Consider the following 21,889-nt stretch of genomic DNA (forward strand, 5'->3'; position numbering starts at 1 on the left):
GGTTAGATTGCTCTTCCTAATGGCAACAGCCGCATCCACCTTGAGAGTTGAGGCCCTGCTGCACTCCAATAGGCTAATTTTCAGGCTCTCACCAGGAAAGGTAAAGCTGAACATTACTCTTCTAAGCTTAAGGCAAGTATGCCTTACCTACATCGTCATCATCATCATCATTTATTTATATAGCGCCACTAATTCCGCAGCACTGTACAGAGAACTCCCTCACACCCAAAAGCCGTGTGCAGGTAAGCCTTAAGCCCAGATATAATAGCTTAGCATTTGATCATGTTAGGACTGGCCAGAATGGGAAGACTTTGGCGTCAGTTGGTCAGCTTAACATATATTGCAATATGTGTAACTAACATTCCCTGTTTTTATTATAGAACAGTACTTGGTATAGCATTAATTATGTGTTTGGAGAGTGCAGAGTATCCCTGTTTTCTTGTCTATAAAATGTGGGCAGCCCCCACTTGCACCCCAGTTTCTACATGGTGAGTGCAGAGGATCTATGTCTGTTTTTGTATATATATAGATAGATAGATAGATAGATAGATATAGTGGCAATGGGAGTGGCTTTCCACAGGCCTCTCAGAGCAGATTTAGCTATTGAGCTAACAGTCTGCAGGTAAAAGTTTGCAGACCAAGTTATATACAGGTGTAGCACTGTGTTTATGTTCAGTTACATACAGGTCTGAGAAATATGTTACAAGCTGAAGTGTAAAATGTAATTTAACTTATATGCTTTGAGTTGTCTTCCACAGCAACCGCAGAAGGCTAACAAGGTGTCTGCAATCAGGAGAGGTTATAGAACATCTGCTGGGAACTCCTTTTAAAGGCAAAGGGGGGTGTTGCCTGACTGTCAAGCCAAGCCTGTGGGAGAAGTCTCGTGTATAAAAACCTGAACTGAGCATGTGTGAATTGCACCCGATGTCAGTTAGTGACCGGCTAGTAGTTAGGGAACTGCCGTATAGCCAGACGTAGCTTGCCTGGTGTCATGCTGACATTTGATGTGATATTGTGTTGTAACCATAAACCACCATTTTGATTTTCAACAAAAAGTTGTCCGATATCTGTAGGGTGCTCTTGCAACAAGTGGTGTCAGAAGTGCTACAAGAAGGGTGTGTTTGTTACAATATATATATGCATTTATTATCTGAAAGTTTAAAGGTTAATATCTGTCTCTTCATCTACTTGGCTTACCATCCAACCGTCTCTGTAGAAGATGCTATCTTGTCCATCTGGCTCTAGAATTCAACATAACATTATCCTAACCCTTGTACAGCCTATTATTATACTTTTTATAGTATTTGCAACTAATTTTTGATATGCGTGAATTTTTGCCACCTATATACAGTCCAACCTGACTGAATTATAATGGAAATTAACAGCATTCACTACCACACTAGATACGGGTCGGATATCATAGGCCAAGCTTACTTTGTATTATACCAATATAAATCCAATCCAATTGGATTTTGATTGTGTAGGATGACATCACACACTGTGCAATGGTCTGACATTTCTTAAAATTAGCCAATTTGTCTGACTAAATCTGCATGAGTGTAGTCAGAGTTACGGTAAGTGGTATAGTTGGTCATCTAGAGGCCAATCCTGCCACTGCCCAAGATCTGACCAACAAGATGAGTGTCCAATCTGTCATATGCGGAAACCTTGTGGCACCTTACAAATAAACGATAATAATAATAATAATAATAATAATAATAATAATAATATTATGTAGGTGACCAAACAGGACGTGATAAGATGTTCTGTGCACCCAGATCTTTTCCAGAGATACAGAGGACAAAACAAGTTACCTTCTGACCATGTTTTCAAAAAAACTGATAGTAATCTGATTAATTTTTCTCTGATTATTATTGGATATTTGGATTGTTTTGGGGTCACTTAAACTTCAATATGGGGTCAATTGCTTGAGACTGTCTGTTATTTCTCTGCATTTTTAAGCAAATGTTTAGAAGTTAGATGGTTTATACTAATACATGCCACCATGTCCCTTTTTACTATTTACTCGTTGCTCACTTGAATTGTTGGGAAGGATATATTGTGAGACTGTATATGAAAATCTACTGTATAATAAATCCTCTGGTTCAGGTCAAACGGTATCAAATTGTCATAGAAAACATTCTAGAGATGAATGGGCCTATTTGATCTATTGTTCATGCATTTCCTCATATATGACTGAGGGTCGATAGACACTAGCTGATGTTCTACAGTACTATGCATTTTATATAGATCTGGCAAGCTGGGCTACAATTGCTATATTCTTAGCTGGATGACTGGGCAGCAATGGACAGGGATATTTAGGAGTAAGTCTAAACCATTTTCCAGCTGGTCCACTAATTTGCACATTTTGGAATGTGCACATTTTCCAATTTCCTGACTTTATAGCAATTTAGTTTATGACTGTTGGATAAATAGACTTCTTGCTAACATTTTGCTATTTTACAGGGCCAATGAAGGATTGTATTAGAATGCATTGACCTAATCCAGTTGGCAAAGAAACTGCTAAATATTATGTCTTCATTCATGGCAAGAATGTGTCTTATTTCAAAAGCGCTAATTGTGCCTCTTCAATAATATGCTCATTATAGACAATAATATTCTGTCTTTCAGATACCTGGAATTTTGATACATAATTACAACTCTTTGCTGTTCTCATGGCAATTGCTTGAGAAGAGTGAAATGCCAAGACTACATTCCGATCCATTAACAATAAATGAAATGTGCTACAAAAACCAATACAGCTTCACTAAGAGATCTATGAGGCCATTAAACACGGTAGTGATATTTTGTAAAAAAAAAAGCTAAACCCATAAAGTAACTGTAATGTAACTAAAATAAATCAAAAAGAATACCAGCTGTACAGTGTCATAGTTTAAGTAATACTATGCTGACATAGCTACAACATAATGAGATTGATTACCTTAAAATAACCATTTGTGAAAAGCTGTGTGCAATCCCATTGGTCATAATGAAATGTTGTTGTCTTTTTAATATGCACCTTCAACAAATTTTATAAAAATATACACAAGTAAGAACAGATACAGATTTAGATACAGCCTATATAGAACAAAGATATGATACTATGCAGATATGTAAATGCGGGGCAATGTCAGAGACAATATAGATTTCATACCTCAACTCACAAGTTGCATGATATGACAAAAACACCAATAGGGTGTAAGAGTAGGGTGATGTTAAATAGAGGGTGGAGAGAATTATTGACCAGAATCCTCTTCCCTACATGGCTCAGGTTTTCTCACTGTTCTGCTACATTACATTGCTAATACAACATATACCAACCTGGGAATCACCTCTACAGCCACGCATTTAATGGCTTACAGGTGCATGGAATTCCCCTCTAGACCAGATGAACTGAATAATATAAAAAGGATCACTGCCATTTTAGCATTGCACAATTACAGACATTGGGGGCCTGATTCATTAAGGCATGTAAAGGCAGATACGTGGCATATTTTGCGCACAATCACTCTGCACATGCCCAGCATCAGATCATACACCAGTGAAAGCAGCAGCATCCAATTCATCTTCATGCACAAAGGACCCCTACTACAGCCTGTGGCTTCATGGAAGGAACGGGGAGGGGACTGGGCGTATGCATGTAGTCAAGGTACAGTAAGTGCGTACCAAGCTTGAAGGCACAAGCAACGTCCAATTCAAGCTTTGGGCATCTCAAAGGTACGTGTTTTTCTGTTATATCACTTGCACCAGCTACAGGTAGGGTGTAAGTGCCAAGCGATAGAGATGACGGTAAGGTTTGCATGCTACAACATGTGTTTGCAGCCAGGGGCAACTGTAAAAATGATTTGTATATACATTAGACATTCATAACATCCTAATAAATGTATTTTATGGGAGAGAAAAAAAGACAAAATAAAACCTTTTTTTAATGTTTTGACATTAATAGTTTTTTGGTTTTTTTCGGTGCGTTTTTCTGGGACTTTATATTCCACATACAATATATTAGACATATCCAGCAGTGTATTGTCTGCTAGAGCAGAGCGTACCTAGACCCGTATTCAAAAATAGACGTATCTTTACATCTGTTCCTTGTTGAATATGGACGTGCATATACAAAATCTACATGCATTTTTTTATTTTTTTTAAATGCACAATGCGCTTGTCTTGCATGCCTTAATGAGTCAGGCCTTGGGTGTGAATTCTAAACTTTTACAGACAAATAAATGATATATCAATAGAGTGAATGTAAAACGAATGGTGTAACTAATATGTGAGCAATATATGTTAGAGTGAAATACACACACACCGTTATCTGGCACTTTGGTAGCAAGCAATTTGCTTCAAATAAACTTGCTCCATCTGTACTGTGTATGGAAGTGGTAAAGTATGCATACAGCTAAAATATACATATTAGTTACCAAAGCTGTATCAGATTGCAGCATGGCACACATCACCCTGAACGCAACTAATGACTGACACATCCACTTTAGTCAGTTTTATTTCTCTGAAAATGTTTGTAGCAATACATTTTTATGGGGTGCATATCAGATGCAGTTGAGTCTCTAGTAAATTCTTTAGTAACTGTGAAGTGACAGTTAAATTGAACACAAAACAATCCCTGATCATCTGGGACTATTGGCAACTATGCAACATAAGAACTGAATACAACATACAGAAGAAGTGAAGAGGTGCTAAGAAGTCATATAAAGAGTAAATAAAAAAACTTGAGTTGTCACAGTAAATTAAAAACAGCATTGTAACACCTTGACCATTATGTGCGACCCGACAATCCCTGCCTTAGTAAGACAGCTCCCTGCTATTGGCTGTTAGAGAACCTAAATCTCCCCAAGCTGCTAGGGATTCTGGGGGAGAAATGTATATAAACCCATGCTGAGTGGCCATCCTGCTCTCTCCATCATTCGGGGATTGCATTAGAGCAAGTTCCACAAAGTGAACTCTGTCCAGGCATACACTGACATTGTTCCTTCGTACATTATCTATCTATATCTACTATATAAATGCCTAGTGGCGTGTGTGAAAAAAAAAAAAAACAAGCTGCATCGCCACCTGCTGGGCAGAGTTATACACTGACCTATATATTTCTTGAAGGAGAAGTGACAGTTGGGAGTGGTTGGTGGTTGCCGGGGGTGACAGTGGGGAGTTTTTAACACCTTAAGTAGCTTGATGAAGGCTGTGGCGATGAAGATGAAGGATGAGGTGATGGAGAAAAAAACCACGTTAAAAAAGGGCGCTTGCGTCGGGAAGTAACGCTCTTCCCCTGAGGAGGCCTGGGCTATGGCCCAAATGCATGACAAGAACCTTTTTAACACCTTAAGTAGCTTGATTTGACTAGAATGCATGAGTATCATGCATGGGTTAACTTGTATATATATATATATATATATATATATATATATATATATATATATATGTATATATATATACATGCATATACTTATCTACTATATAAATGCCTAGAGGCGTGTGTGAAAAAAAACAAAACAAGCTGCAGCGCCACCTGCTGGGCAGAGTTATACACTGACCTATATATTTCTTGAAGGAGAAATGACAGTTGGGAGTGGTTGGTGGTTGCCGGTGGTGACAGTGGGGAGTTTTTAACACCTTAAGCAGCTTGATGAAGGATGTGGCGATGAAGATGAAGGATAAGGTGATGGAGAAAAATGATGAGGTGGTGACATGTGAACAAAACCACGTTAAAAAAGTGTGCTTGCGTCGGGAAGTAACGCTCTTCCCCTGAGGAGGCCTGGGCTAGGCCCAAATGCATGACAAGAACCTTTTTAACACCTTAAGTCGCTTGATTTGACTAGAATGCATGAGTATCATGCACGGGTTAACTTGTATATTATATATATATATATATATATATATATATATATATATATTGTACATGTTTACAAGTCTTGGCTACTAACATAATAACTGAAATGTATTGATTTGTGAAAGTACATGGGAACACAGGCCTGCTAGGACATTGAGGACATATATTTCATTACATACATTATATGTCAGTAGGAGGCCATCTGGTGGGTAAGAGGGCACTTTTGTCAACCAAAGAGTTGTGCAGCTCTGTTTAAAAGGTTCTCCTCTACAGGAGCAGAAGGAGCTTCTAGGTTCCAAACTGATGTCAATACAAATGTGAGAGAACTCACATGAAAATCAAAGAGGCATATGTGCATTACAGTCACTTTACTGGCACTCTATCTCTACTATTATGCTCTAGAGTCACATTCATTCTTAGTTGTAATGGGTTTAATAAAGACTTGGTAGTAAGATGTTGTATTGCCTCAAACCCAGCATCATCTGTCCCAAATAAACGACAATTTAAAACCAGAAACAAAAGCAAAGTTTTATTTTTTGTAGTAAAGTTTATGAACCTCTGAAATCCGAGATCAAATTCAATTAAACGACTGTTTGTATTCATGAGGGCATGTTTACAATGTTTAACTTGTAATGCTAAATGTTTAGTCTTTAGAGTTAGAAAAATCAATATGTGGTTTTACAAAGCACAACATTATTTGGTGCACAAGGATTAAAAGAAATTACACATTAGTCAAATAAAAAAACTTAAGAGGTGTTATAAATAATGCAAAGTAAAAAATAAAGATTTCTGGTATAGTACTATATTCATAGCAAGCTGAAATTTTAATATTAATATATAATATTTATGGGTTGATTTACTTATTTATTTCTGGTGGGCTTTGTTAGGTTTTTTTATTTGCGTGTCAGCCCCTGTTTGCTAGGAATTCTCATCTCGCTAGCCAGTGTGTCTCTAGTTTTGGAGAGGACAGAGATAGAATAACCCGTAGCCAATCAAATTAATGGAATTTTCACAACAGCATAGCCTATAACAGAAGATCAATGTGCTGAGTAAGCATAGGCAGGGCTGCATTTGATAGTACCGGACTGAGCGTTTGATCCATGTAGGAAAGGTAAAAGCGATTGCTTAAAAATATGTGCTCAATGTCATCCACTATTAAAATGATAATATATGGTATAAGGGACTCCTACTGTAAACTATAAGAATAGTTATGAGTCACCACAGAATTCCGTGACAATATAAAGGCATGGATCTGCCGATTGAGTGGTTTTTTTTGTAAAGGTTACAGATTTCAGGGATGACTTCTAATATCAATAACAATTCAGAGTAGGGGTTGCATTATTCCTTATAATACCGAACATTTCCTAAAGTGATGACAACAGAACTCACCACTTACAAGAAATGACATCAGAAAATCACCATTCATACTTACACAGTTATTGACAGGAGTGTATACATATACTAGCATAATTTGTGTATTACAGTGGAATAAATTTATGCTGTAATTTGGAGTCTACTGTAGCTGAACCGGATGCTCGCCCTGAGTGACAGGTATGCTATTACCATATTACTGTCTCAATTGTTTGCTGCTGCATGTGGTCTTGCGATTCATCTAAAGCAACAATTAAGAAAACAAACTATAGTCATGCCCACATCCATCATTTTTGCAAAAGATAAATTAGAAAAAGGTTGTCCAAATGCTTGCCCTGTGGAACATTAATCCCCAAAGGCTAGTAATAATAATAATAATAATAATAATAATAATAATAATAATTGCCCCAGATCTCCTACATACATTTTTATTGAATGTTAAAATAAATATCTTACAAATATATGCAATCTACCCCATAAAAAGAAAAAAAAAAAATTAGAATTCATATACAGCAACAACTTATAAAACATATAAATGGCCACCTGTACTCCATATTGTGTCCTATGTGATTTATTCTTTAGACCGCCAGATAATCTACTCAATCTCCATCTCTAACAGCATTCTCGTGTTTCCTATTATACATAACTGAAAACTGTTACCCTGTCAGCCTTCCATAAACCTCAATAAACACTTTGATTTAACAAAGAGAGGTCTGCAAGGGCAACATTATCTATAATAGAAATGTCTAGTGGCGTGTGTTAGTCTGTCTGTGTGTGTGTGGAAAAAATAAAACCAAGCTGCAGCGCCACCTGCTGGGCGGAGTTATACACTGACCTACTAAATTCTTAGTGTGTGTGGAAAAAAAAATTCAGAAAGGGCTGAAATTTGGTATACTAAGATGTTTTTAATTTGTTAATTTAATTTGTTAATTGTTAAAAGTGTTTTTAAAGATTTAAAAAAATAATATATATATTTCTTGAAGGAGAAGTGACAGTTGGGAGTGGTTGGTGGTTGTCGGGGGTGACAGTGGGGAGTGGTTGGTGGTTGAGGCCTGGGCTATGGCCCAAATGCATGACAAGAACCTTTTTAACACCTTAAGTAGCTTGATTTGACTAGAATGCATGAGTATCATGCACGGGTTAACTTGTATATATATATATATATATATATATGTTTAACAAATTGCCAGCAGGTGATAAACAAGTCTTCTTTATTCCGACATTCCATTCTTGTAGGACCTCTATGACATGTATAAAAATAAAAGTAGTTTGTTCTAGAAGGCACCTTGTTGCGTTGAACTAGTCATAGGGGGCTTACTGTATGTATAACTGTATGTATGTATGTATGTATGTATGTATGTATGTACAGCACGTAGTTTCCATGTATATGGGTCACATCCTCCTGAAGACACAACCGTGCTTTGTAGAGCTTTGCAGAATAACAAAGTAAATTGAAGATAGCCAGAATTAAACTAAGACTCTGAAGTGTCATAAATCCTTCAATATCTCAGCATGCGGAAGAAGAATCTACTTTTTTCTTTTATTTCAATTCTGAGTGATCATCCATGGAAAAAAAGAGCTTGAAAAGTTAATGAAATTTTTATGTGCACTGGGATAGGTAAAAGGGTCTGTTTGGTGCCTTGAGATGATGAGATAATCATTGGAGCTTTGATTCAGGTGACAAAACTGGACAACTTCAATAGCGGAAATTAAAAATAAAGAAATTCAGCATTGTACATTAAGTAGGCTATCTGGGAAGCAGCAGCAGAGGAGAAAGGCACGTTTTTTTTTCCACCACAGTGGACATTAGCATTACGGTGGACAGAGACAAATGTTTCTCACTGTGATTTATGTGTTCTTTAAAAATACAAAAGTGAATTAATGTACAACAAAGTATGTAGGATTCAGATGTAGAGCAAATTAATTTAAGCACAGAGAATTCCGGCTACAGAGTCATGTTTAGTTCTACTCAGGATGCGTTTACATATATTCATGTTCACAAGAATTAGTAAAACTATAATTAAGTGATACTGGCTAGGAGTACGCATACATCCACATGTCCATTTTATTTGATTAATCTCAACCTCAATTTGCACTGACTACAGAAGGAAAAGACAAGGGGGTAAATGTATCAAGCTGACAATTTTCCGGCGGCTTTGAAAAGTGGAGATGTTGCCTATAGCAACCAATCAGATTCTAGCTATCATTTTGTAGAATGTACTAAATAAATGATAGCTAGTATCTGATTGGTTTTTCAAACCCGCCGGAAAACTCTCAGCTTAATACATTTACTCCAAGGTCTTCCTGCAGTCCTACCTACACTACTTCACTGCTACAGCATGGATACACCGCAACTAAACTTCTAACAATATCATTGTGCTTTTATGGTGAGTGAAACAATAACATTTACATTGTAAGCAACAATAATAAGAGTATACTGTAAGTGACATTAAAAAAAAGCAAAAAACATTCAACGTAAACCAGATAACATCCTACCACTTACACAATTATATTGTTTGCAATATCTTGTAACATTGCTTATACATTTAGGACCTGGACATTCTGTTTATATTATTTTGGTAAGGTTTTATTGAAAGCACACATGCCTCTATAATTTCTGTTAGACTCATTGTAAAATATATAAAGGCCAGTTCCCATCTATGCGTTGAGATGGAATGGGTCATGCAAGATGTTTCCAACATGAAACAATTGTCCCAGTGCCAAAATTTGTTGACTTAATCAAAAACAGCAAAACTGAAATTCTTTTTTGTTTGTTTGTTAAAACCTGGACTAACTAATATCTTGAGAAACACCACAATATAAAGAACAACAATAGCAAAAATGAGCTAAGCCTAAATATGCGTATGTGCATTCGTGTCTCTATGTGTATACTATTTGAGAACTATTGTTTTCCCCACCAAATATTACTTGGATTTAAACATAAAAATAAAATATGAATAGAATTGAAAATTGGAATGTTCTATATATTGAAGAGAAAGGTAAAATCACAACTTACATGTAGTGCAATTGTGGATTCTTGGAAAACGCCCTTGGCTGTATGCTTCTTAGTCCAGAGTTCTTGATTGTTCTGTAAAAGTATGTTTTATAATATTAGAAGTCAGTAAAAAATTGCAAAACTATATCATATGCAGACTGTCACTTACACTAAATAAGTCATACATTACCCTGATGCCTTTTCAATGAGTCTTTACGATTCGCACAGTCGACGTTTCAGAATGTGTAACCTAACCATCCTTTCATGAGGACTGAGTATGTTACTTTGTATCATTCCTGATGAAAGAATGGTTACTCATTCTGTGCAAATCGCATATATATATATATATATATATATATATATATATATATATATATATATGGGTGTGTGTGTGTGTGTGTGTGGGTGTGCACATACATTTCAGAGCCACTGAACTTACAACAACAGTTGTTCATTTTTACAAAGGCACATTTTTCCATAGCTCTGTGATTGGGAGGGTGGATTTCTCTGACACATCCCAGACTTTCTGCAGGGGCAAACGCAGGATTTGTACAGGGGGGGTTTCCACACCATGCTGCCAATGGGCGTGACAAGCATGCATGGGGGCGTGGCTATAATTTTAGACAGTGCTTGACTGCTCTCCAACTCTTCCTATCCCCATAATATACATGGGCAATGCTGCGTGCACTACTGTTAGGTGCACGCAGCTCTCCCTTTTCAAGCAGAGCCGTGTGAAGCGGGGTCAGGGTCCAGCCACCTCAATTATACAGTGCCTCAGGCTTGGAGGGGGTTTCCAGGCACTAGGAACCCCCCCCCCCCCTCGGTTTGCCTATGTTCTGTATCCTAAAAACACACTGCAAGGAAAATGTCAGAGCCTAAAATGACATAACAAAGTACAGTAGGTTGAGTGGGATTACCTATTAAGTGTATATACGAAGAAAAATATTAAGAGAGACTTAACCTAAATTACTGTGTTTAATTTAAATGTATATCTAAATGTAACTTATACATAGAATTGGTAACTATTTTATGTAGATGAAAATGTGGCCCAGAAAGTCTCAATTTATATTGTGTTATCATTGGAGCAACACTTGTTTCACTGTCGCTTTGCTTCTCATCCTCAATCTCAATGGTATGTCAGTTTTCACAATGATGCAAACTATAGGTACTAGGTATTATTACTAACTATCTGATAGTATAGTATTATCTATAACATAGGTCACCTGAGCCAGGCTACATGAGTTACATTATAAAATGAGACCTGACTGTTGTGAAAGGTTCTTGTAGTAACACAGTGAAGCCAAACCTATAGAAAGTTTATATCAATAAAAGAAATAGGCACATGAAGCTGTTTCACAGACTCCTATAAAATAGATGTTGAAGATGTATAACTCACACAACTACAATTCCTGTTTCTAGATCCTTAATCATAGAAGCCTTGCTGGTATCATCTGTACAACTGGTCACATGATGCTTGTGTTAGTCTGCACAGCCGCTTAGAAAACAACATGTTGATTTTTGCCTTTAGCATTTTTGGCCAGTTCCCTATCGTCCCTCAGTGGTGAGTCTGCTGTAACCGCTCCATGTAATATTTTCTGCCACAAGCCATTGTAAACATGCTTTGTTTTCAAGCTGTATTTATCTGAAGTTATAGAAACTTGGCTCTTTCACAATCACTATTTTTGCAATCAGTGCTGATTGAGTTCCTTTTGTATTATTTGTTTCATTTTTTTTGAACTGCACATATTTTCCCCATATGCAAGGTAAGAAAGGGCAAGTATCGTCCAATTGCTCAACTGAATCCGGAAGAACCTTGGTAGCTGACCCATTTTACTTGGAACATTGACAGAGTATCACAGTATTATGATTGGGGAAATTGAGTTTCAGGCCGTTACATAGAGGTGTGAAGTTCTGCGGATACAATATTCCAGCCCTGCACTTGCTCTGCTATTTCGCACTGTATTTGTACATTCTCATTTCATAGAATTTATAGCTATGAATAAAGCTGGGACAACCATGATGGTCAATTCAATCTGCTGTGAAGTGTGCGGCATGTGAAATTTTGCTTCCAAATAAAAAACGAAGAATATATTTAGCAGAACGTTTTTAAAATATTGTACATTTGCAATTATAAGCTTTATCTGCAATAAATGAATGGTAGTCCACAAAGACATGTTGAGTACACTTATTCTATTCTGATTTTCCAAGTTCTTTCATTGTATTGATTTACCCTTTACACATCCTTGTTTATATTTAAAAATATCAAAATTATATTTTTTGCTCCTAAGAAACCAATAGTAAGCTAACTTATATTACTATAAATATTTTGCTATTAGCTCAAAAGAAATATATTAATGATACTGTCATACCACATCAACAACACCTCTTATCAGTCCAGCCTGCATCTACACCCTATTACAGTATACTGAAACCAGTACTGTAAAAATGTAAATGCATGAACCTTCAATAACACTAGTTTTAATAAAGTAGTGTTTACACAATGAATATTGTATACTGCATAAAATAGACTAATAGAAATGCTGTTAGTGGTGTGATCAGTTACAATTTGATATATCTGACATCACTGCAGTATTTATATAGAAAACTATTACTGTACCAATGTTGTAAAGAATAGCATCACCTCAACTATTAATATTTTCATTATCACATGTCACCTCCATGACCAGGATAGAGTATCTGAACCAATTCTGATTCATTTGAATTATTAGATTTTACAACAAGATGTGCATTATTCCCATATTTATTATGGAAAATAAGGACCCATTTAAGGACACATTTTCTAAATATGTAATGGTTCCAGACCAGTGCCGTAACTAGACATTCTAGTGCCCTGGGCGAGACAGGGCACCAGCACCCCCCATCTAAGTGGGAGTGATATTTGCCAAGTGGGTGTGGCCAACCTAATGTGGGGGTGTGGCTGGCACTTTACTGAAAGAATTCTGTTACACATATTTGCAAATGCATATATGTATATATATCTATATATATATATATATATATATATATATATATATACATATATATATATATATATATATACATATATACATATGTATATATATATATATATATATATATATATATATATATATATATATATATATATATATATAATGATAAGACTGGAGTTGTTCTTGACCACCCCAGCCAGTCAGTGTTGCTCTTCATTGATGGACAGCACGTGTAGACTCCTAAAAGTAAAGCCACAATCCTCAAGTTCAAGTTATGCAGCGTCTGTCTCTACCTGCCACAGGAACAGCTCACTCATTGGGCGGTTGGCACCATTGAGGATCACCTCTGCCCTTACATGCCCGAATAAGGTTGTGACCAGCCAAACTGGGAAGATCAGATATTAATGGCAATTTATTTCTCTTTCCAGATTCTAGAAGAATATGGACTCATGCTCAGAACACTTGTATGTTGTGAACTTTCAAGTTGGATTTTTTTTTTCACTTTTCCTTAATTATGTATCTGGACTTTTTTTTATTATTTTTTCTGCATGGACCTTGTGAAAAAGGGAGGATGTTCTGCAACATCTTTGCTTTGGTTTCATAAAATGGGAAATGATGGGACTGTGGCACACTGAATGTATCAGAAAGCACAGGTATTCTTTGATTTGGTGGTCTTCCAAATTTGCACTGGTCATGTCCCCTAAGAAAGTTTAGAGAGTTAGACTACAGTTTTGAGGGTGAAACATGAATGTAACAGTTATAGAAGCTTATAGAAGCTTCACTGCTTTACCAAACTATGAAATTGCTTCAATGAAGCAAAAATTTGTTGCAGTAAAATGAAGGCTGGCTTTGGACAGATATAGGAAAAGAAATGCTGTTTATTCAGCATTTGCTTTCATATTTTAGTTCATTTTGCAGGGATGAGACAAAGTGTACAGGCACTTAAAATTTTAGATCTGTTCTCCCAGTTGCTGCATACCTGTCTGCATTTCCCACTGTGGGTGCATTGACATCAATATAGGCTATCAGAGTGCAGTAGCTATATTAAATATTATAAGTGAAGTACTTGGGCACTGTGTAAACCATATATTTCAGATAGAGGAATTGAGACAGAAAGCTGCTGGTGATTGATGCAGGTATGACTTTTTGTAACATTAAGTAATATTTATGAGAGAGAGAGAGAGAGAGACTTTTACTTACTTCCACATGCGTTCCACTGACAGGAAGTTCTGCGTTTGGAACGCAAGTTTGCGTTCAAATACCGAACTTCCTGTCAGTGTAACGAAGGTTCCACTGCAAAAGTTAAAGGATGAATGTACAGAGGCAGGTAGCGGGCGGCTGGTGCGCCCCTTGGGCTTGCGACCTGGGTGACGGCACCGCCCGCACCTGCCTCGTTACGGCTCTGTTCCCGACATCCTTCTGCAAGCCAACTATAGTAAAATATTTACATTGGACTAATTCTGCTAGTCCTCCATTGTGTAATAAGTATTTTTGAAAAAATAGTTTTGTTGCAAAATAACATGTGGCCATCCTGGTAAAACATGACAGCCTCTATGATATATAGTGGTGATCTGTAGTAATAAGTGGTATTTTATAGATTATTATTATCATTTATTTATATAGAGCCAGCATATTATTCAGCGCTGTAGAGAAAATATTTGTATGGTTTTGGAGTGTAAGAAGAAACCCATGCAAACATGTGGAGAGCATACATAGATTGCTCCCTGGTCAAGAACTGAACTCATGACCCCAGCACTGCAAGACGGCGATGCTAACCACTGTGTCACCATCTTTTGTGTTCTGTTAGCTCTGCATGTAAGAAATGTGCACAGCTATGGCAATATTATTCATGCTGTTAATACCTACAAGTCCATTACAGTACAATTTAATTATATTTTTCATTAATACGTGCTGTAAATGGATTCTACATATAAAGCAGCATTTTGAAGACACAATTAAAGCAGTACAATAATAATATTTGGATGTATTGGTGTGTTTTTAAATTAAATTATTAAAATATTTTACTGTACTTTTGGATATTGCCATAAACAACAAAGGAAAGCCCATAGGGCCAGCTATGTGACTCTTTCAGTGTTCAGGCTCATTAGGACATGGCTGATCAGCTATGTGGAATATTTTAAACTTGTGAATCAATATGAAATATATACAAATAAACATCCTGATATGTCTGGTGTCGGTGGTGACAGATTGTGAGCCAAAATAAATCCTTTAGTGGACATCAGTAGGACATAAAATCAATCAGTTTTAAAAGCAAATATAGTTACTATTTATTTAAAGAACATTAAAGTTTGATTAGTGAGACATGTCTGAAAAACGCTCATTAATTATGAACGCCATTTTTATTTAGATGGTCGGCTTTTCCATGCACTGCAAGTTGTTATTACCACAGGCCAGCTACATTGCTATCGATCTTTCTTTGCACAAGTACAAGCACCAATAAATAGTGTATGAACTTGAGAGTCACTAATACAAAATAAATGCATTTATTTATGCAATAACTCAATTCTTAGGGATATTCCCTACATTAATGGATTTAGGTGATATGATATGTCTCTCTCTCTCCCTCTCTCTCTCTCTCTCTCTCTCTCTCATAATTAAGAGAGGGAGAGGAAATCATCTCACCTAAAGCCATAATTGTAAATAAAAAATATCCCCAAGAATTGGGTTATTGCAAAAATAAATGTATATATATATATATATATATATATATATATATATATATAAATATAATTTAGAATGGTGGGAGATGCTGTTTTTGTTATATAACTGTTCTGACTGCCAATTAACATCAGGGGGCAGTGGGGCAATTAAAGGCAGATGGGTAAATTATATAATTGTGATGGAATCTCGATTATCCATGCTGATGATATGGAGTATAAAGCTGAATAATTGAAATTTGTGGCTAATTAATTTACATGTTAGGTGTAGAATAAATTATAAAATATCACAGTCAAGGAAAAATTATAGTTTTTTTCTGAAAATGTGCACATGGATAATCAATTGCGTGGTTAATCGAAGCATGGAAAATCAAGTTTTTGCTCTGTATATTCTCAAAATTATTAGAAAGACTTCCTTCTGGTAAGGTCATTTCTATTTAGCTTTTCTTTTATCTTTTCCCACCTGTCTCTCTCTCTTCCTTTCTTTTCTTTCTCTCTCTCTCCCTCTCCCTCTCTCTCTCTTTCCCTCTCTCTCTCTCTTCCTCTCTCTCTCTCTCTCTCTCTCTCTCTTCCCCTCTCTCTTCCTCTCTCTCTCTTCCTCTCTCTCTCTCTCTTCCTCTCTCTTCCTCTCTCTCCCTCACTCACTCTCTCTCTCCCTCTTTATCTTTCTCTCTCTCTCTCTCTCCCTCTCTCTCCCACGTTCTCTCTCTTACTCTCTCTCTCTCTTTTTCTCTCTCTCTTTCTCTCTCTCGTATTGTGACATAAATTTAAAATTAAATATTTATTTAAAGAAAAATAAATAATAATAATAATAACAGTAATAATTATACATGTACCACTTAACTTTATTTTCCCATAAGAAGCTGCCATATCCTTTATGAAATCATGATGTGATTAATAAATTGGGTCGGGATATAAAGATTGTTTTAATAAAGGAAAAGGTGGTGAGGTCGGCAAGTCAGTCATCTTCACCTTGTTTGTACTGAATCTGGCTCTGCAGTCTTTGTGCCAGCACAAGGTAAAGGCTATCATGTTTTGTGGGTAAGGGTCCAGGAATACCAGTGCAGGTTCTGCCCACTGATAAATAACAAACTTACCCCTCCCGCTTTGCTCACTCCCCACAGATTAGGGCCATTAGACTGGTGGCTGGTAAGGACGCTGGAATTAAGCATCGGGTGGTAGGTGCTGACAGCATGAAGGGCATCAACAGCATTGATTTTATTTATTTTTCATTTTATATTATTTTACTGTTTGGTAGACTACCATCAATGCAATGCAATCTTGGGGATGTTTGGACCTTACAGTGCACCTTGTTTGGTAAAAGTAATTTGTGCTGTATAAGGCGATAGTCTAGATATTGTAAATAATAGTTTAATGAGAAGGTCCCGTAGTTTACAGGACATAGAGCTGAGCAAACAATATAATTTGTAACAAATATAGTATTTTATTAAAATTCTTCAAGTTCATGTTGTCTGTATGTAAAAGAGGCCAATGAAACAACACCCAAGGGACCCTGTGGAAGATTTTTTTTCCCCCTGGTTTCACTGTAATTTTTATTGTTGACTAATTTAATTATTTGAGATTTTTTTATATAAATTATAGAATTCTATACTTATTTATGCTTAAAGTTGTGTGTGGGGAGGTGCAGATTTCCCCTCCTCTTTGCTTTTAATCCCCAGCACTTCACAGTAAATTCCTGTGACTATCTTAAATCTAATACCTACACGATAACATCACACCAAATGTTATTTAAATACAATTATATGATCACATGTTGTGTAGGAGTGACACATGTCACTTCAATCAATGGCATATGTTGCAGAGTTGCATTTACAGGAGGGTTATCAACATCTGATAACATTTTCTGATTTAACAATATGGCATTTCCAGGTCAGGATTAAAATGCTTTCACTGTTCCCCCACATCCCAAATAACTGAGCTTTATACATCTAACCTCCACTATGTCCCTTGAGGTTAATATATTTCTTTCAGCAGAAATATAAAGCTTAATCTCAGAGTTAAAGACAAAACAAAAATTGTATTATAAAGCACCTAAGAGAAATGGGGTGAAACAATGAAATAAGGTAACGTATGCTGCCCTAGGTCCAGGTCTATGATGCAAAACTACAAATCCAGGCCTCAGTATATGAAACAATACAGATATGCAGAGATTGTGCAGCCTAGAATTAATGAACTTTTTAAACTGTTTCCTTTGCTAAAGGACCTCTAACACTACTAGTGGTAGTACATACAAATGGGATGAAAACAGATATACAGCCATGGTTTGAGAGGTGAAGCCGACTTTAATGCAATAAAGAGGCATCTATTTTGGTGTAACATTTGAATCCCTAGCCCTTAGTTAGTATTGGCTTTTACTTTGGTATAACTGTAGGCTGTTTAATCTAAAATTCAGTTTCCTTATTCCTTTACAGTAACAGGTACATTCACTTGTAACTAAAATATTACAAACAATAACATACACATTTAGATACAAATATTTTCAAAGTGGATTTTCTCCCTTATCCTTTATTCTTCCTATGTAGACAAGGTCGGTACTCACAGCCTTTGTAGTCCAGTGTACAGTTCCATGTCCACCGCATTCAATGTGTGCAATCCTTTCCAGTTTTCTATGTGTCTAAAGAAAAGCAAGATTGAAGTTAGCGATACTTGCTACGTCACTACAGTACAGGACAGTACAGTATTAATTGATTGATACAGTTGTATATATGTAGTATGGATATGATTGAGCCTGTGCAGCATGTTTTTAAAGAATAGAAAGTCACACACATTATTTCCAGACTGACCGGGTCAATTGATATATCAAGAACACTTTTTAAAAGGGTCAGCCTACATTATGAAGTAAGAAGGCTGCACTGTAGCATTTTACATGTGACTGTGGTCTGGTGCTGTGTGATGCGTTAAAGCCCATGGTGATTTCAGCAAGAGGGAGGGATCCCTATTATAAATGGATGAAATATTGATAAAACCAAATTGGTCTGTCTAAAACATTCAGATTCCAATCTGTTAATATTTTTCCACACTCAGGATTAAGACCAATATTTATTAGCGGTATGGAACATATCTGTTAATAAACGGCACTATAAGGTATCACAACTGTACTAAAAAATACAGTCTAGTACTTGCTAATGCTTGCTCTAATATTTTGGTCTTTGTTGTCCGTTTTCATCACTCTTGATAATATTAGCCTCTTATTTTACTAATCAGTATAACAGATTCTATATAAATTGTCTAATTCACATACTAGCACTATTATGTTTAAATATATTGGGCCTGAGTCATTAAGGAGAGCAAGGCAAACAAAGGAGCAAATTTCATCCTGAGCAAACCTTGCTACAATGCAAGGGGTGTAAATCAGCTTATTATTTTGCACATAAAGAAAATACTGGCTTTTCTGTCACATAGCACACAAAAACTTTATTTTTACACTGAAATTTAAAGTTGATCTAGAACATGCCCTATCCCAATTATAAATCTGTCCCCACATTATAAATTTAGCCCCCCCCCCTCCAATGCAACATTGTTTTGCCAAGGTGCAAAGTTACTCCTTTTTTTATGTTTTACTTTCCTTAATGAATCAGGCCCATTGAATCAATTTTCCATTTAACAAATTGTACATTGGTAAAGTAATTAAACACAATGCGAGAGACCTGTTTATATGTATGTTATATTGCAAGCAGATGTATTTTCATGGTGTTTGTCCTTGTGTCCTCACACGCCCATCTGTATCAACATCTTCCCGTAACCAAACAATTCCTTATGTGCTACCATCACAGTCTGTTGCCTAGCTAGAGGGTTAAGCTGTTCCTCGCACATGTCGATAAGCTTCTCATGAACACACTGATGTTTTTATCATTTAGTCATTTTTTTTTTTATTCTACCACCCACACAATAAATGCCTCTCTGATGTAAATATGTGTATTACTCAGTATGCTGGTGTTTTCACATTGGATTGGCTTCATGATTTTAAGCAGTGTGCATTGCCTAGCCAAGACCACAAGAAGCACAACAACTGTAGTTGATAATTCACAGCGTGATACGGAATACCAGGAATTGGTAGAGCATGCTGGGAGTTATATTTCATGACCATGGAGACCTGAACCAGAGAAAGGTTTACATGGAGGTGTTTGACAAGGCAGAGTAAAAGATAGAGCATATAATTAATGCGTATCTACTTTTAACACAATAACAGCTACAAACAGTGTTCTGTTTTCACTGATTATATCTATTTCTTTCTTCCAGTACATTTTGTCTGCACACAGTGGAGGCAGCCATATTGTGGTTGATAATGCAACCTACTAATTCGCTAGCAAGCAGCTGTGGCTCAGTCATTTTATTCATTACAAGAGAACTGATTGGCTGCATTCTCATGAATATCGGTCCAGTCAACAAAATGGCTGCCTGAAATGTGTGAAGATAACAGGTGAAGCTTAATCTAAATTCACCCTCAATGACCTGGATTCATACAGAGTCAAACTATTACTCACAGATATGCAGAACCCATGTACACAGCTTTAATGATACAGAGGTAAATATGAAATACCAGCCAAGCTGGGGTGATATTATGATATACGATGCATATATTAATTACAGCCTGACAGAAAATCTCTAGAAGTATGTGATAAATCACTGTGTGCTGTGAATCTATAAATCTGCTGGAAAACATACTAGGTGTAGTGAAACTCATATGTCACACTGTAAACAGTCCACCACTGAAGTGTTAAATATTGCAGTGCTCGCTTTTGCTGTGTGCTGTTGAAAGTTAATGAGAATTTTTCTAGAAGTCATGCAGTGAAAACTATCCATTCAATTCATATACATTAACCCTGGAATCTCCCTTTTCCTTGAATCCACCAAGCACATATATATTACGTATATATATATATATATATATATATATACAACAGATGGTGATCAGCAGTGAAGGGTGAAAGGTGCAAATAAGAGCTCTATCACCCTTCTGCTATAATAGACAGACAGTGGATATCCTGCAAGGGATGGCTTTCTACCAGGGTCATACTGGCCCGTCAGGGAGCCGGGATATCCCCCGCTATGCGCCGACCCTGATGGCTGCCATCTTCATTCACTCACATGATAGCGGCGCCAGTGCCCCTCCTCCCTCCTCTCTGCTCCATTCGCACTGGAAGTCGGGCGTGACATCATCACACCTGACGTTCAGTGAGGAGCGGCGCAGAGAGGCATTGGCAAGAAGACAGAAGACAAGAAGACTGAAGACAGGAAGAGAAGAAAAGAGAAGAAAGAACCAAATAGAAAAGATAAGTGAGACAACGGAAGCAAGGAGGAGCAAAGGCAGCATGGCAGACTGTGAAGAGGGGCAAAGGCAGCATGGCAGAGGAAGAAGGGGGACAATGGCAGTTTGGCAGACTGCGAAGAGGGCCAAATGCAACATGGCAAAGGAAGAAGGGGGACAAAGGCAGCATGGCAGAGGAAAAAGGGGGACAAAGGCAGCATGGCAGACTGTGAAGGGGGACAAAGGCAGCATGGCAGAGTGTGAAGGGGGCAAAGGCAGCATGGCAGTGTATAAAGGGGGGCAAAAGCAGCATGGCACAGTGTGATAAAGGGAGGCAAAAGCAGCATGGCACAGTGTAATAAAGGGTGGTAAAAGCAGCATGGCACAGTGTGATAAAGGGGGGCTAGGAGGAGGGGTGAGCAAATGCAGCATGGAGGGCGCAGTGTGATCATAAGCGGGCACAGTATGGTGATGAAGGAGCACAGTAATATGTGTGTGATGGCACAATGGGCTTGTGGCAATGTAATGGGTATGTGTGTGGTAGCTGGTGGCTAACTAATGGGTGCTATTTTGTTTGTGGGATGATGGTCTGGCAATTTAATTTTATAGTGGGGACTATTAATTTAAGATGGGATGGTTTGGGGGCTATTAATTGAATGTGGGACTGAGTTTGAGGAGCATGAGGTCTATTTATTAAATGTGAATATGTATTATTTATTGGCAGAGACGGTTGCGGGACATAGGTATATTTATTATACGTAAATG

At 37.0% G+C, this 21,889-nt stretch overlaps 1 protein-coding gene across 5 annotated transcripts in view; it reads right to left on the minus strand.

The window, feature by feature from the left end:
• Nucleotides 1-21,889, minus strand: part of NTRK3 (neurotrophic receptor tyrosine kinase 3) — a 479,767-nt gene that overhangs the window by 324,193 nt on the left and 133,685 nt on the right. For all 5 annotated transcript variants that reach the window (XM_075207753.1, XM_075207752.1, XM_075207751.1 and 2 more), the window contains 2 exons: nt 18,416-18,490; nt 10,227-10,298 (listed from right to left, as the gene is read on the minus strand). In XM_075207753.1, coding sequence (XP_075063854.1) covers nt 10,227-10,298; nt 18,416-18,444 — 101 coding nt within the window. In that variant the 5' untranslated portion in view covers nt 18,445-18,490. The remainder of the gene's footprint in view (nt 1-10,226; nt 10,299-18,415; nt 18,491-21,889) is intronic.

The sequence above is a fragment of the Mixophyes fleayi genome, chromosome 4 (genome assembly GCF_038048845.1).
Source record: "Mixophyes fleayi isolate aMixFle1 chromosome 4, aMixFle1.hap1, whole genome shotgun sequence".
NCBI lineage: Eukaryota > Metazoa > Chordata > Amphibia > Anura > Limnodynastidae > Mixophyes > Mixophyes fleayi.